This window comes from Eutrema salsugineum, unplaced genomic scaffold (assembly GCF_000478725.1).
Source record: "Eutrema salsugineum unplaced genomic scaffold, Eutsalg1_0 scaffold_6, whole genome shotgun sequence".
In the NCBI taxonomy this organism is placed as follows: Eukaryota; Viridiplantae; Streptophyta; class Magnoliopsida; order Brassicales; family Brassicaceae; genus Eutrema; species Eutrema salsugineum.
The window spans coordinates 251896-268446 of NW_006256547.1; the positions used below are offsets into that span (position 1 = coordinate 251896).

At 37.4% G+C, this 16551-nt stretch overlaps 5 protein-coding genes across 5 annotated transcripts; 3 read left to right on the plus strand and 2 right to left on the minus strand.

Moving 5' to 3' along the window:
* Window positions 1-985: 985 nt before the first annotated feature.
* Window positions 986-2415, plus strand: LOC18012861 (homeobox-leucine zipper protein ATHB-53). Its single transcript, XM_006393801.2, has 2 exons — window positions 986-1523; window positions 2111-2415. The coding sequence occupies exons 1-2, from the start codon at window positions 1077-1079 to the stop codon at window positions 2339-2341; spliced, it is 678 nt and encodes a 225-aa protein (XP_006393863.1). The 5' UTR covers window positions 986-1076; the 3' UTR covers window positions 2342-2415.
* Window positions 2416-3138: 723 nt separating this feature from the next.
* On the plus strand, window positions 3139-5380 carry LOC18012862 (serine/threonine-protein kinase HT1). Its single transcript, XM_006393802.2, has 6 exons — window positions 3139-3401; window positions 4086-4221; window positions 4320-4515; window positions 4615-4736; window positions 4808-4963; window positions 5045-5380. Exons 1-6 carry the CDS (start codon window positions 3139-3141, stop codon window positions 5378-5380), a joined length of 1209 nt encoding a protein of 402 aa, XP_006393864.1.
* Window positions 5381-5681: 301 nt separating this feature from the next.
* Window positions 5682-7790, minus strand: LOC18013424 (probable protein phosphatase 2C 80). The gene is made up of 5 exons (XM_006393803.2): window positions 7653-7790; window positions 6917-7437; window positions 6510-6819; window positions 6280-6429; window positions 5682-6123 (listed from the first exon to the last, which is right to left on the minus strand). Exons 2-5 carry the CDS (start codon window positions 7435-7437, stop codon window positions 5836-5838), a joined length of 1269 nt encoding a protein of 422 aa, XP_006393865.1. The 5' UTR covers window positions 7653-7790; the 3' UTR covers window positions 5682-5835.
* A 1000-nt stretch (window positions 7791-8790) lies between these two features.
* Window positions 8791-11472, minus strand: LOC18013425 (protein indeterminate-domain 1). The gene is made up of 4 exons (XM_006393804.2): window positions 10809-11472; window positions 10320-10716; window positions 9969-10240; window positions 8791-9594 (listed from the first exon to the last, which is right to left on the minus strand). Exons 1-4 carry the CDS (start codon window positions 10930-10932, stop codon window positions 8888-8890), a joined length of 1500 nt encoding a protein of 499 aa, XP_006393866.1. The 5' UTR covers window positions 10933-11472; the 3' UTR covers window positions 8791-8887.
* A 3324-nt stretch (window positions 11473-14796) lies between these two features.
* On the plus strand, window positions 14797-16401 carry LOC18013309. The gene is made up of 3 exons (XM_006393805.2): window positions 14797-15203; window positions 15311-15652; window positions 15740-16401. The coding sequence occupies exons 1-3, from the start codon at window positions 14916-14918 to the stop codon at window positions 16220-16222; spliced, it is 1113 nt and encodes a 370-aa protein (XP_006393867.1). The 5' UTR covers window positions 14797-14915; the 3' UTR covers window positions 16223-16401.
* Window positions 16402-16551: the final 150 nt, after the last annotated feature.

Below are 16551 nucleotides of genomic sequence, written 5' to 3' on the forward strand. Positions count from 1 at the left end.
CAGTATAAACTAAAATAATCAAAGAGATAGAGTAGTTTATTACTTTCTCCGTTTGATAATAAGTGTCATTCTGACATATTTCACACAAATTAAGAAATTAATAAAATATACAAATATATCTCTAATTAATATACTTTTATAACATTTAATTACAAAGACTAATGCAGAATGACATTTATATATCTTTAAATGAATGGTAAAACGAGAAATAAGAGTAAAAAGTTACATTGAAAATGTAGAATGACACTCTTTTTAAAAAAAAAATGAAATCTAAAATAACATTTATTATAAAACGGAGGGAGTAATATTGATTACAAAACAAATTAGTTTGAAGAAAACATTAATATCCAATAGTTATCCACATTTGATCGGATCACTTGTTTAAATTTGGTCGTCTTCGGGATCCACACCACGTCTCTTGTCCACAATCGTCACCACTCATCTCATTTTTATTTTGACTCTGCTTTCAAAAAAATACAAATTATGTTGAAATTGCGGCACTCCTCCTTGTTTTGTTTTCCCTAACATGAACTCTTACTTTTCCTATACAGTTTTTTCTAATACAAGGTAAATGAAGATTAATTTTTTTAAGACGTGAGACACTTTTGAATTTGTTTCAACAGGCATATATATACATCAAAATATGTTTCTTTTACCAGTTGAATATATAAACTACAGTAAACTGCTTTTCATTTCTAGTATATCGAACTAAAAATAACTCTATGTCTTGAAGATGTATAGCTGTAACTTCCTCTTAAGGCACATCCCATAGACCACTTTTTTAAAAAATATGTGTATATATAAGATTATACGTACAACAGTCGTTTTAAATTCAACGTATTGTCGTAATGAAAAAAAAAAAAATAATAATAACAGATGGCACAAGTGTAAATAAAGGGAAAGAGAACCCAGGAATAAGGTCACAATCTTCCAGCTTATAAAAAGCATCTCATAGGACTCAACCTCACCAAAGTCATATCCTATTGTATCACTCTCCTTCAAACATAGTCAGAGAAAAACAGCGCTTCTTGTCTAAAAACCAGAGATAGATTGAGTTGAGAAAAATATAAGAAAGAATGGATCAAATGGTGGTAGGCTCTCACGTGTACCCCTACACGACACAAACACAAGGTTCACAGTGCATCATCGTTAACCAGATCGATAGATCATTGTCATCAGGCGAAGGACCTAAACCGGTGAAGCGGCGGAGGAAGAGGAAAGGCAAAGGGTCGTCAGCCACCAACGAAGATGACGTGGCGGCGATTGGAGGGATGCTGAGGAAGAGGAAGTTGACCGATGAGCAAGTGAATATGCTCGAATATAGCTTCGAGAACGAGCACAAGCTCGAGTCAGGGAGGAAAGAGAAGATCGCCGGAGAGCTAGGTCTTGACCCGAGACAGGTGGCTGTTTGGTTCCAGAATCGCCGTGCACGGTGGAAGAACAAGAAACTCGAGGAAGAGTACGCTAAACTCAAAAGCCAACACGACACCGTCGTCCTCGGCCAATGTCATCTCGAGGTTCAGGTAATAATCTTCATTTTTTTTTTTGCATTATAAAACAGAGAAATTTAATGATTGTTTTGTTCTTGCCGAATTTCATGTTGGCTGTTTATAAAAAATGAATAATTTTTACCCTTTTTTCTTCAATTACGTATAAGATATATATATATATCCTATGTGACTATTGGTTAATTACATTTTTCAATATTTAGTGAAATAGAATTTAATTATCAAGAGCCAGGGCCCACAAATGATATGAGTGGATAGTTCGTCATCTTATTCTTTATCCAACGTTTTGAAAACAACTTCGTCCGTACAAAAAATCTCAGTTGAACTCATGATAGCCCATTTGCAATTACCACTCAGTTAGTGCCACGTATAATTCTTTTCTGGGGTACTTAGGACGAATAATGAAAAAAGAGATTTTTTAAAATTTTGATACTAAAACTTACGTAATATATAGAGGTAAAAGAAAAAACTGTTGAATAGTCTACATTTACAGTATGTTTTTTCAAACAGAAAATTGAACTGTGTATATCTCACTTTTTACTTCACTAAAATGGCTATCAAAGTATTCATCATATTCATATGTACGTAATTTTGTTTTGTAGGTATTAAAACTGACAGAACAACTGAGTGAAGCTCAAAATGAAATTCGAAAACTTTCGGAAAGACTTGAAGAGATGTCAACAAACAGCTCAAGTTCATCGCTTTCTGTTGAGGCCAACGATGCACCAATTGATTTCGAGTTTGCACCGGAAACTAATTACAACATCCCATTTTACATGTTAGATAATAATTATTTACAAAGCATGGAGTACTGGGATCGCTTGTATGTATAATTTTAACAACTTTATATTTATAGTTTATGGTTGAGAGAGCATGTTATAATTTATGTAAAAATAGATGCTGGAAAAAACTGTTGTAAATGTGCCTTTTTCAAATTTTATTTTAATATTATGGGATTTTCACTATGTTCAAGTTCTATATATATAAATTCTGATTTAAGTAAAGTAATATACAGTCGTATATGCCAATATACACAATCAAGAGGTTGTCAATATACATATAACCTATTTTCCATTACTATCACAATAAGATATACAAGCTTTAAGAAAAAGTAAAAGGCAGTAGATTTACAATTAATTAGTTACCCAAATCAGTTTTATATCCAGCTGAAACAGAAATCCTATTTCATTACTTATAGAGTTTTCATTTTCTTATTAGAAATCCTGTATAGATATAAAGTTCCATTTTTTTTTCAACCAGTTGAAGTTTCTTGTTAAAAATGGAGATTGGACGGAATTCTTAGAACTAAATATAATTTGATGGACTAAGACACAGATGTACAGAAGAAATCCATTTTATTTAGTCAACAATCTTCGTTTGAAGGTCATATAACACGGATAACACAAATAAATTTTTAAATGTGTTTGAATTTGTTATTTTGTAGGGATATTATATAAAGTTTTCGCTTCTTTTCCCTCCCGTTCCACATACAGTCCAATTTTTGAAAAAAAAAACTTTCACAAACGCTCCCAAATTTGATAGAACTTACATAAACACCCCAAAACATTTCGGTATATAAATAAGTAGCGTCACACTTTTACTCTCTCTCGTCTTCATCGCTCACTTCAGAATGAGGCCTCGAGGGTACCAACGAGCTCCGTCAATGGAGGAACCAACGGAGATTACGAAGGAGAAGACGCTTCATCCAAATTACCCATTTCTCATGTCCTCTCATGGTCTCAAGTCGTTTGAATCGGACGACGATGACTCAGACCGCGATTCCGACGATCAATTCGCTTTTAGCATTAACACAGATTTGCTAGTCGATGCCAAAGACGTATCTATTGGGGAACTGATCGGCGAAGGTTCATCTTCAAAAGTCTACAAAGGATTGTGGGTTTTTTGCCGTTCTCAATTCCTACTTTCAAATTCGTCTTTTGGTTATGGCTTTTGATGAAAATGCGATTTTGTTTACGTGTTTCTCATTTCTTGATTTCGGTGTTTGTTTGATTTTATCATCGTTTTGGTTTTGGATATTGTTAAATTCTTCAATACTTCGGGCCTTAAACCTATTCTAAGGGTATAAGGTTTCAGGGTTTATTGCCGGTTGAACAGCTTGAATTCTAGTTTTAACCTTGAAATTTGGGATCTTCCCTACTGGTTAGGGTTTCTGTGAAAGATAGTTTCTTGTTCAAAATTCAGGGATGTATGTTAATCAGCGGCAATGCGGACCGGACAAGGATTTTTGTTACTCTAGATTTCTGTTTAAATTTGATTGAATCGATCAATGGTATGGGATAAAAAAAAAGTAGCAGGAAGTGTTATGTGTTTACGCTTTTAGTGTTCCAAGTTTCAGAATGATTCTTTTGAAGGATAATGTTACATAAGAACAAATTTTCTGGTAGCTTAGTAAGTGATACATCAAGTGTCTTATGCATGGTTTTCTTGAATAGAAATATTGTGTCTGATGCAAGGAAACTAGATTACTGGTTTCATTAGGATAATTCCTCAATCATTTGAATAATCCCAATGGGGTAACGAGTAATCCTTGTATTGTGGTATATCTGATGATGATAGGTTCAGGAAAGTTAACCCTGTGTCAGTGAAGATATTCCAGCCTAAAAGAACATCTACTGTAGGCATTGAGCAGAAGAAAAAGTTTCAAAGGGAGGTTCTGTTGCTCTCCAAGATTAAACATGAAAATATTGTGCAGGTAACATGGAGCCTTTGATGTTTGCTTGTTTTCATATTATATCGTAGGTCGTTGGTAACCTCGCAATGTATTGTTAGCTGAGATCAATTTGATGACAGTTTATCGGGGCCTGCATAGAACCAAGCTTGATGATAATTACTGAACTCATGGAAGGCAATACTCTTCACAAGTTTATGTTGAGTACTCGTCCTAAGCCTCTTGATCTGAAGCTCTCGATTAGCTTTGCGTTGGATATTGCTCGGGCAATGGAGTTCCTGAATGCAAACGGCATCATTCACCGTGATTTGAAACCAAGTAAAATTATTTATTAAGTTAACCCGTAATATCGCCAAAGAGGATTCAAGATTGTGAATGTAAAGACAACAAATTTTGAGGAAGTTTGGCTCTTTGCAGGTAATATGCTCTTAACAGGTGATCAGAAACATGTAAAATTGGCGGATTTTGGACTTGCTAGAGAGGAAACTAAAGGTTTCATGACCTGTGAAGCTGGTACCTACAGATGGATGGCCCCTGAGGTGATTGTTTCAAATTTCTTGATCCATACACATATATCAGTCTTTTCACAGGATGGTTGTTTGTTTCTCAGTTATTCAGCCATGAGCCGCTTCAAATTGGCGAAAAGAAACACTACGATCATAAGGTGGATGTTTACAGCTTCGCTATTGTCTTCTGGGAGTTACTTACCAATAAAACCCCATTCAAAGGAAAGAACAACATCTTTGTTGCTTATGCTGCCAGTAAAGTAAGTAAGACACATTTTTTAAGCTCGATTGCCAGTTGATTATGAGATTGATCTTGTTTCTTGATGTCTTGCTTTCTTCAGAACCAGAGACCAAGTCTGGAGAATCTTCCAGAAGGAGTTGTTTCAATCCTTCAAGCATGCTGGGCAGAGGATCCTAAAGCTCGTCCTGAGTTCAAAGAGATTACAGTTTCACTAACAAACTTGCTTAGAAGTCTATGCTCAGACAACGATGATTCTTCGTCGAATAGCAAAGCCAATGTAGCTAACGAGGATTCAACTAGCAAACTGGTTCAGGAACGCGTTGTCTGTGATTGTCCTGGGCTGAAGATGATGACGACGAAGAAGAAGAAAACAAATAAAGTGATGAATATGATCGTTCCTTTTCTCAAGATCTTTAAAAATTGTTTGTCTAAGTGATGGAAGTAGCTACTCTCCGTTTCTTTACGGTATAAAAAGAAAGGTATAGCAATACAAACTTGACAGGGTAAAAAGAAAGAAAATTTGAACATGTTTTGTTATTAGGCTTCTTTTTTTTTAGTATAACTTTTTGATATTTCGATAGACAAACAATTTTAATATTATATTGTGAAAAATAATATGCAAACACATTAGAAAAATTATATAGCTGATCATCATAATATGACGACATTTTTTTCTGAGCTTTCACCTCGCTATAAACACAATTACACCAACTTACATATTTATTTACAGATTCACGTTAGATAACGATAGCTAAAAATTATTTAGACTCCGTGATAATTATTATTAATACATATAAATTCATGATCTCGTGGGGCCTCGGTTACAAAACTTATAAGAAAACAGAAAGAGTCCGTTTGAAAAGAAGATCGGTTAAACGAACGAGTTTTGTCTTAAGCTGGTGTGACGTAAGAGACGACGGCGGTGATGTCATCAAGCTTTCCTCCGTAATATCTGAAGCCAGCCTCCTGAGCCGCCGCTGAGAAAGGGCTCTGTCGTTTTCTGTCGACTGCTCTCGCACGTGCCAAATCCGCAATCTTCTGAGCCGTGGCTTTCGGGTCTAAACCAGCCCTGACCGAGCTAACCACCACTCCCGTGATTTCTTCGTTGTATAGGTTATCATACACACCATCCGTTCCCGCCACAATCACATCTCCAGACACGACATCAATCATAAAAACCTAATTCATATACCCACCAGGTTTAGAGGGTTGTTCAATCCGTTTAAACCAAACCAATCCAACAACAGAAAATGTGTCCTAAAGTGGTTTAACTTTTTTAGAAATCACATTTTAGGCATTGCAGCCTTTATGAAGATTCATGAGCTCAGAACATACCTGACCAGAGTTAGGCATATCGCCACCGTTTCCACTCTCTAATTGGTAAGTAAAGTTGAATCCGTGCTGCTGGACCGGTGACTGAAACACCGTGGTCCCATCTCTAACCACCGTGAATCCACTGTCTCCGAGATTAATGGCGTGTAGTCCCTGATAGAACAAACAGTTTAAACAGAGAGTACCTTGAAATGCGGTTTTTTTTTTTTTTGTTCAGTCACAATCAAAGCTACCTTATCCGTCAAAGCGATGATACAAGCCGTTGACGAACCTTTGGCTCTGGTTTGAGAATGCGCTTTCTCTAACACCATTAACGGGTCGATAGAAGAACCCTTAGCCTGTTCTCGAATAGCTGATACTGAAAAAGACATTAGTTCACGAGAAAACAGTCCAGCGTTAACACCAACTTCTGCCCAACCGCCAACACCATCTGCAACTCCAATAGCTTGTTCTTCATCACAGATAAAGTGAGCGTCTTCTCCACCTGTAGCTTCTTTTTCAGGATGCGGAAGATAACAGGAACCTGACACGAGCTTCAGACTCCTGCTCAAAATACATATAAGGTAGCTCAAAAAAATTTGAAATCAAGAGTTTTTTTCCTTGGTAACTAAAAAGGTTTACAAAGTGTGAAGAAACTTACTTAAGAGATGTAGTAGTTGGTGGTGAGCCTGAAAGCTCCGAGTCTTGAGAAGCACCGTTAAGAGAAGACAGCTCATGAGCTGGTCCTAACGAGAAACAAACGGTAGAAGATGTATGAACGCTCTTTGACAATGTACCAAAGAGCGCACGACTCTTGTGGAGGGGATCAATGACAGAATAATGGCAAATCAATCGGTTCTTAATAGCCCCTCTCTTGCCAAGTCTCACGCTAGCTGCAGGGGAATCAACACTGAAGCCGCCACCACCTGAATGCTTCTTAGTGAAATCTAAGCCATTTGCACAAGTTGTAACCAAATCATCCAGGCAAGCGTCCCCAAATACAGGCAAAGAACCAGAAGCAGCCATCGCTCGTCTCCTTCCGGCTAGACGAAACCGGGAGCTATCAGAAAAGGATCTACTTTCACCGGGAATGGAGAAAAAGCTCTTACTTTTCCCAGCTACGATTCTTTGAACCCCGAATTGAGAAAGAGGGTTTAATCTTGAGAGAGCAGTCGCTGACATCTGAAGAAATAAAAACCAGAGATTCCATTGCTATAGTTGCACATTTACACTTAAAAATACAATCCAGAAATCATCCACGAATCTTAGAGCCTATAATCAAATAAAAGGAAAGGTTTTCACCAAAACTGATTGAAAAATTACACCAATCCATCATCAAACGAACCTTGAGCAGAACCAAGTTCAAATATACTTGAGAAAGGATAATAAACTATTACCGGAATTCTTCACTCTTCAGGGCTTTTTGGGTGTCTCTTCGCAGGGATTAGGTTTTACGATTGAACAAGTGAAAGCCACATAAGGAGAAAGATAGGAAAAATCAATTATTTCCAGTTGCCGAGACATCCTTTTAATTTGGGGGTTATTATTAGTCTATGTCTATTACCAACCTCCTCGATTTGCAACCGCGAGCTCCTCGGTAAATTTCATCAGCCGTTGAGGGCAAAACCGGCATTTATGCCTGTAATTTTTTTTTTTTCATAACAGTAGAATAAGAAAAAAAAAACTCGTGGATTCGATATCTAGGCCCAATACTACTAATATAGCTTTGAGAATTGAGTAGCCCTTCGTATTAATGGGCTTGAAATAATTACGGCCTATCAGCAAACACTTGAGAATTCACCCTACTAGGCTTCCAATATTCCAATTACAAGTAGTGTCTATACTTAAAAGACCACTACACAAATAATCCAATTCACAGGATCTTTCTCATTTTTATTAGTCAAAGATTTTCATTAATCTAGTGATTTCTATTAACCGTGTTATTATGTAGATTTAATCTCGGTAGAGATACATGATGTGGGTAGATAATCTTTGCTGTGATGTCTAATCTCCAAAATAAAATTTGAGAGGAATAAAGCCCTTTTTTGGGTTCAACCTGTCATGATAATTCCATCACTATTATGGACCTACGACGCGATTGAAACATCAAAATCCAAAATCTTTGGTCGATTCTCCAATCAAATCACTGGTCAAGTCGATTGGTATGTATTTCGAATTTATCTGCCCAAAGTTAGACCATTTTAGTTTTGAAAGATTTTTAGAAAAAAATATCCGACTTTCAAAAAGATGACTACTTTTGGGACAAGTCAATTCGATCTCATTACTGGATTTTTCCCATTAATGAAAAATTCGATTCAGCGTTTTAAGACAGCAAGCAACACACTAATAATAGAAACTTAAAACCCAATTCAATGTATCATCACTATCATAGTCATTATCATCGGTTTTAATTTGAAATCTACTAATTCGAATTCATATCCATAAAACATATCATGAGGACACAAAAAAAATGTTGCCTAGCTAGAAGCTTTATGTACTTAGATAAGAAAGAAGAAAAAAAAAAAACTCGAGGAATAACACTAAACTTTCACTAAAACAAGATACCAAAATATCTAAACCTGATTACATCCTTAAAATTTACTATATACTACAACACTGATCTAAGTCTCTCTTACGAAGTTCTACCAATGTCTTTGCCTGAAAACTCCCCAGACCCAAAGACATCGATCCCACCGCCACCTCCGATTGAAGTTAACAGAGCAGATAATCCGCCACCGGAATTACCGCCATTACCAACGGCTCTTCCCAACCCGAGAAAGTCAAGTGTTGTCTGTTTGGGACCAAACACGGAAGAGTTACCCATCATGAGCTCTTTCAGACCCGATCCGCTACCACCGCTGCTACAAGGTAGTCCCAGTCCAAGACCAGGAGGAGCTAAGGAAGCCGCGTCATGATTGCTAAGTTCCATGGATGACGAAGTAGTTGAAACAATGCCTAACCCGCGAAGCAACGAACCTCCTGAACCCGTGGAGCCCATTTGTGCAGCTTTTTGGAGCAATGCGGTTGCTGACATTGCGGGTTGAGGGGGAAGAGGGGTCAGGAAATGTGGTGTTTCTTGTATTGTTGTTCCGAACAAAGAAGGATTCGTCGAGAGACAGAGAGAGATGGGTTCTATGGAGGAAGATGGTGCAAACAGACTTGGGGAAGGAGTTGACGAAGCATACAAACTAGGCGAAGCTGTAGATGATGCAAACATCCCTGCGTATGCACCGTTGTTCCTACTATGATCGTTGCTTAGAGCCGATGAGCTCACATTGAAACCGATTGTTCTTGGAGCTTCCTCGATGATGACTTCAGGAGGGTTGTTTTCTGGAGATTCTGCAAACAGTTGGAGGAGGAGGTGATGGGTCATTAACATAAACGTTTGGGGACTTTATACCCTACTAAATGTATGTGTAACTCTACTATGAAAAGAAGCAGAACTCCTCAGTTCTGAGTTATTTATTTATTTATTTTGTGTAATGGAATCAATTCAGCTAATGGAAGACGACGAAGAAGATTTAGTTTTTGAACGATCAGAATACAGACAAAACCAGCTAAACTCCAAGAACGATCACCAAACATGACTTTTCGATTTCCTTGGAGTTGTTCATGTTTCGGTTAAATACGTGAGGATTCATAATAAACTGTTCATGTGGCGACAAAAGTTAAATCCAAATTTTCCTGTCACGCAGAGAGTTTGTATAATGTACCTGAAGTATCCCGAATCGGCAAAACCGAGGAAGATACGGTTTTGGCAGGCTCAGTGTCAGCCGAAATAGCAGGTGCCGGAGCTAGAGCAACTGACGGCGGAGAAGGAGGAGGAGGAGGAGAATCAACGGCGGCTGGAGATTTCTGGTCAGGCTCTGGGTGATTCTTCCTTGTGACTGCTTCTGGATAAAGTTTCTTGCTTTGAGTATGATTCTTGGCACTCTCTTCAGCCAACGCATCACAGAAAGCTCTGTGCGTTATGAAGCTATCTCTTCTGCAACAAAACCCAATCCACAAGTTAGTACCGTAAGATATTCAGACCAAAGATCAAACCTTGGGGTTTTGCATCGCACCTAGAAAACAGAGTTCCGCAATCGCATCTATACTCCTTGGTGCCACAAATCTTTGAATGAGCTTTCCAATCTGATTGAACAGCATACTTCTTCGAGCATTTCTCGCACTTCCATTTCTTCTCGCCGTGTTTCCGACAAAAGTGCTTCTTGATTCCAGTGAGATCTCCAAGAGCACGTAACGGGTCGTGATGAACACACCCTGCCACTGGACAAACATAGACCTTCTTCCTCACTTCTTTACTCGATCTCTGTCGAAGTTTCCATGGTAGATTGTGACCACGACGATGAAGCTGAAGATTCTGGTCGCGTTGAAACCCTTTGTTGCAGATTTCGCAGACAAATCGGTTTGTTGCCATAAGAGTTTTAGGTGACAAGGCTATCACTTCCGCGTCTGGATCTGATTTGAACCCCCAAAAAAAGACAAAATTTAAAGTTAAACCGAAACAAATTTTCAAATTAAAAACAGAAGGTTTCGATTTTTCTAAGTACCTGGCATTCCCGGGAGATTCCGTTTCTTTTTCCCGACCGATTTCGGAGGATGGTTTTGGTTTCCGGTCGACGAGACGCTTGCATCGCCGGAAACCGTAGAGGAGTTATCTAAATCAACCGGCATGTGCAAAGACACAAATTTCGACCTTTTTCCCTCACAGATTCAACACAAAAAGAGACAAATCTCAGCTTAATCTAAGGTTTATCAACTGCTTCTTCTTCTTCTCTCTATCTATCTCTCTGCTTCAGCTACCAGTCAATCTGCTTTTCGTAAAAAAACCTCCTTTTTTCCCCTTTCCGCCACCAAACTTTTCTGATAACTCACTCTGACCTCTCTTCCCCAAAAGATTAAAAAAAGGAAAAATAAAAATCAGAACTTCATTACCCAAGAAATCTCCTAATCATTTAACCCAGAACTCTCTCCACACGCTTCCTCCATCCACCGATCTGATCCAACGGCTAAAATTCCACCGGAGATGAGTATCCGTACTTACGGCTTCTTCCAGAACAAAGTGATTGTGATCCTTTCTTTCTCACTCTAAAGAATCACCGAAGAAAAAAAATAAGGCGGCTTCTGAAACTTTGTGTGAAAGCTTCTATTTTTTCTTTCTTTCTTTTCTTTGGTTTGTCCGAGACAAAGGAGCCTTCTTCTTCTTTTCTCTCTCTTCGGGGACAATTATACTATTTTTCTTCTCAACTTTTCAGCATTTAAATATATTTTATTTTTTTTACCAACAAGTTTTTATAATTGTGTCGACTTTCAAGTTCCAAGTATTTAAATCTGATTTTAGGATTCCCATGCAAAAGTAAAAATTAAATAACCACCTCTTCCCTTCGTCCATGAAAGAAAAACCTCGTCTTCCTCTTCTTCAATTTGATTTGTATTTTGAGAACGGTGTAAGAAGAACCTATGTTCAAAAGAAGAAAATGGTAAAGCATCAAACATGAGGAGTAAAAAGATAAGTTATAATCTTTCACCTTTTCTTAAAAAAGAAAAATATCATAGACAAAGGTGTACTGATAAAAATGGCATGTGAATTTATGCAGTGCCCAATGAATGCAATATCAGATTTTTATTATTTTTTATTGTACATGTTACGTAATCAACTGACAAGTATTTAATATTCGTCGATGACCTGAAAATTTTATTTTTCTGCATAAATTTTATTGTTAGAAAGAAAACGGATCAACTTTGTAAATAATGTTTCCCAAAATTAAGAACACTTATTCTTCTCTTCTGAACAATGATCATATATAAGAAAGACATTGCATTTTGCATTTTAGTTCGAACTTCGTTTAAAAGAAAGATTCTCAATAAACAAACTTAATCTGTTGAAATAGTAAACATAAAATTATCAAGATTTTAAAACTATCAGTCTATCATAATGATGATGAAATGGACGAAAATAAATAGGATTTTTTCATATTTTGTGAGAAAAGGGGTGAGTAAAAAAAGAAAAATGACTGTCACTGTCTTAGGCGGGAAGACAAATGAGGTATTACCGTCCCGTTGTCGGGCCCAATCCTCAGTCAAATTTTTTCCAACAGCAAAACTTAAACAATGTCTAAGCAGTTAAACAGATTTACCGTGGAGTTTGTCGTGTAGCAAAATGTTTGAAATCGCATTTTGTTTTCTTCTTTATTGGTATTTTGTGATTAACGAAACTCTAAACCATTTAATGCAATGTTCGTCTCATTTTGTTGACTTTGACCTTTTGGTATTATTCGTTCAGCTTTTGTTTTAACGTTTTTATGCCTTGTAGGCGTTTGAGAAGCTCAGATGATGCCACGTGTCTTTATTTTGTCCGATTTGCCTTCGTTGGATAAACGCGACCATGACAGGTGGAAGTAAAAAACACAAACTAGCTTGGATTTCTGCGTACTGTTACACCGCCACACCCCTTAGAATATATTATTACCCTTAATAAATTTTAAGAAAATAAAATAGTTATAAAAAGTTGGAATTAAAGTCATTCAAAATATAAGAAAAACAATTTTAGAGAGATTTTTGTTTTGTTTTTTGATTCATTATCAAACGAGCTCTGCTACGCCAAACATACCAACAAGTGAAGATATCTCGTTACAAAAAGAAAACAAATAAAGATCTATTTTCAAGACATTACTTTTACAATATTCCGTAACTATGTAATAATTAAATTTGGGATTATTGCAAAAGTGAATATAACTAAGTAACTAACATTACATTCAATCTTAAAACCACAACGAAAAACAGAAAAAGCAAACTTAAACGTGATTCTATATGGGATTATCTTTGCTTTTTATTAAGAAAAAAATGCATTGGATAGCTTGTCGTGTTAAAATAAACTTGTAATATTGAGAGTTGATTCAAATTTGTAAAAAGCTAGAAATGTTCCTTTTATACAAATGTCCATAAGAACTAGCATTTGACTTCACAAACAGGATGTATAATAAATAAATTAATTTGGGTCCCCTTTTATTGTTTTTTCTTGTTAGTTTCAAAGGAATAATTATTTTAGGCTGACATGGGTCCCTCCATAAACACACTATTCTGCCAGCTTACAAATGCCTTATTAGGATATGGTCCAGAAAACAGTTCCAACCACTAGTATACAATAATCATTTTATCATTTTTGTTTTAATAATCTTGTATTGTTGTTTGATGATCTACAGATTCTAGATACTTACTAGTTACATAAACTTATTATCTATGTAGTTTGATTCGCTTTCTCCGTACACATTGAGTACAACGTATCCACACCGGACGAAATGGGTTTGTTCAAACTCCAGAAAGAACAAACAAGATTGTTCTTAGTGTATAGTAATTATCCAGGATCAATGCATTTATGTTATTGGGCCGGTTTATTTGTATCTTAAAGTTGTATTCAACGTTCTGAAACCATCAACAGTTTTGGGCCTTTCAGCTTTATGCATGTAAGTTCGAACATGTTCACAACAGTATACTGTATTGTCTTTGATACGAGGGTAATGCTACCAAAGTTGACATTCTAGCCGATGAGACCTAAAGCCGGACCAACTGGAGGAATGGAGACAAGCAGAACTCAAGGCTTTGGTAGTTTTTCTCGTGAAAATTGCTGGAATCATGTATTAGCGAGAAAGAGGCTCTTCTTAGCTTTTTTTTTTTGTTTATCAGAAGTCTGGCTAATGAACTTGGCGCTATGCCTAAATTCTCTTGGGAATTGATGGTTGTCACTTTTTTTTTTTTTTTTTGTGTTTGGTCCTCATGTAAAGAATGCGATATATTTCAATTAGAGTTGTAAAGTTGCTGTAGCAAACATCAGTCGATCAATCACCAAACAAAACATTTAGAGCAATATAAAGCAGTAAGTTTTTTTTTGTATTATGCGATTCCAAAAGAAGAGGGCAACCCAAGACCAAACAAAAAATGTAGAACTAAAAGCAGGAAATAAGTTTTTTTTTTTTTTTTAAATAACTAAGACTAATCAATAAAACGAATCCTAAAGACGAGGGCAAACCGAGACCAAGCAAATCAATTTTAAAGTATACTTTCTTACCCCCTCAATTCTCATGAGACCAAAAAAAAGAGTCATAAAATGCATACATGCAAAAATCATGTTCACTTTAATTTTAATTGAATTACCCCCAAATAAGTATTCCAGCATATTCACAGAGGATGTGTGATGCGTTGTGTTTACCAACAGTCTTATTTTCCAAATTGGTTCTGACGTATGCATGCTATAATTACTGTACTAGTGAATATCGCAATTTCAAAGTTTTTTTTTTTTAAAAATCACAATTTCAAACGTCGAATATATTGTTCTCAAGAACACAAGGCTAATAAAGGACGAAATTATAGAACAACAAAAGCGATCGATATTCCAATGAAAATAGCCTAAAACAAAGGAGAACCACAAATACCAATTGGAAGACCTTAAGAGAGAAGGAAACAAGAACGAGAACAAGTTTACAAATCACAAATTAGCAAAAGAAAAACCAAAAAAAAAAAAAAAAAAAGAGACAAGCGAGGTTTCATGAATCACAGTCGTGCTGACAATCTTCGAACCATTTGTGGGTCTCATTCAATCGATCACCCATAGAACAAAAGAGAAACAAAAGAAGAAGAAGAATCGAAGGAGTGGCAAGTGTATGAGGAAGCTGTGTCCAAACATAGACAAAGACGATGGTTTGGAGACGGTTTTGGAAGTTCCGATACCGGAGGAGATGTTTTCCGGTATGGGCAATAACGTTGCGCTGAGGTGGCAGAACATGATGACGTGGATGAAAGCTCAAACGTCTGATAAATGGTCGCAACCGCTGATCGCTGCCCGTATCAACGAGCTCCGTTTCCTTCTTTACCTCGTTGGATCGCCTCTTATACCTCTCCAGGTTCAAGTCGGCCACTCTGTTCATAAACCTGTCAAAGATTGCTCCATTGTAAGTTTTCTTTCCATGATATCAAATCAATCCCACCAAAAAACAAAAAAAAAAAAAATTCTAATTCGATTGATATACTCTATGAATCACATAAAATTCGATTGCAGCAAGCCTCGACGGCGAAATATATAGTGCAGCAGTACATAGCGGCGACGGGAGGACCGGCGGCGTTAAACGCAGTGAACAGCATGTGCGTCACCGGGCAAGTGAAGATGACGGCGTCGGAATTTCATCAGGGAGATGATTCCGGCGCTAGTCTCAAGAGCAATGACGAGATGGGCGGTTTCGTTTTGTGGCAGAAGGATCCAGATCTTTGGTGTTTGGAGCTCGTCGTCTCTGGTTGTAAAGTCATATGTGGAAGCAACGGTCGGCTTTCATGGCGACATTCCTCTAACCAGCAAACCCCGGCGTCTACCGGTCCACCCAGACCCCTCCGCCGGTTTTTACAGGTACTATATATAAGCCAGCCGGTTATTGAAACATTTTTTCTTTTTTAAAAATGTTATCCCGGCTAATGTTGAACCGGTGGTTTAAAGGGTTTAGATCCTCGATCGACGGCGAATCTGTTCCTCGACGCGACGTGCATCGGAGAGAAGATAATCAACGGCGAGGATTGCTTTATCTTGAAACTGGAGACGAGTCCGGCGGTTCGAGAGGCGCAAAGCGGCCCCAATTTCGAGATAATTCATCATACGATTTGGGGTTATTTTAGCCAGAGATCGGGACTATTGATTCAATTTGAGGACTCGCGGCTTCTGAGGATGCGGACCAAGGAAGACGATGACGTTTTCTGGGAGACCAGCGCCGAATCTGTGATGGATGATTACCGGTACGTGGATAATGTGAACATCGCTCACGGCGGTAAAACGTCGGTTACGGTTTTCCGGTACGGCGAAGCGTCGGCTAACCATCGGAGACAGATGACGGAGAAGTGGCGGATCGAAGAAGTTGATTTTAACGTTTGGGGTCTCGCGGTGGATCATTTTCTCCCCCCGGCCAATTTGCAGATCGGAAAATGATATTTTTGTTTTGTTCAGTTATCTTTCGCCTCATTCCATTGATCATCAACTGAGTCACTGCATGTAGGATGATTCCCTTTGTTTGACTCGTGAATTTTGGATTACAACCAAATATAAAATTTTGTATAAGGTTCTTTACAAATGGTCTAGTTGACCTGTACTACACTGAATTTCTAATATTGTTGGGTACACAAATTTCTAAACCGACAAATTAGCCGGACCAATCAAAATAAAATGTTACTCATTCAATTCTGGGGTTAATGTTTTAATAACGTACGTATCCACTCAAAGTTGTTTAATTTAAATTCGGTTCGGTCGGTTTTTAAATC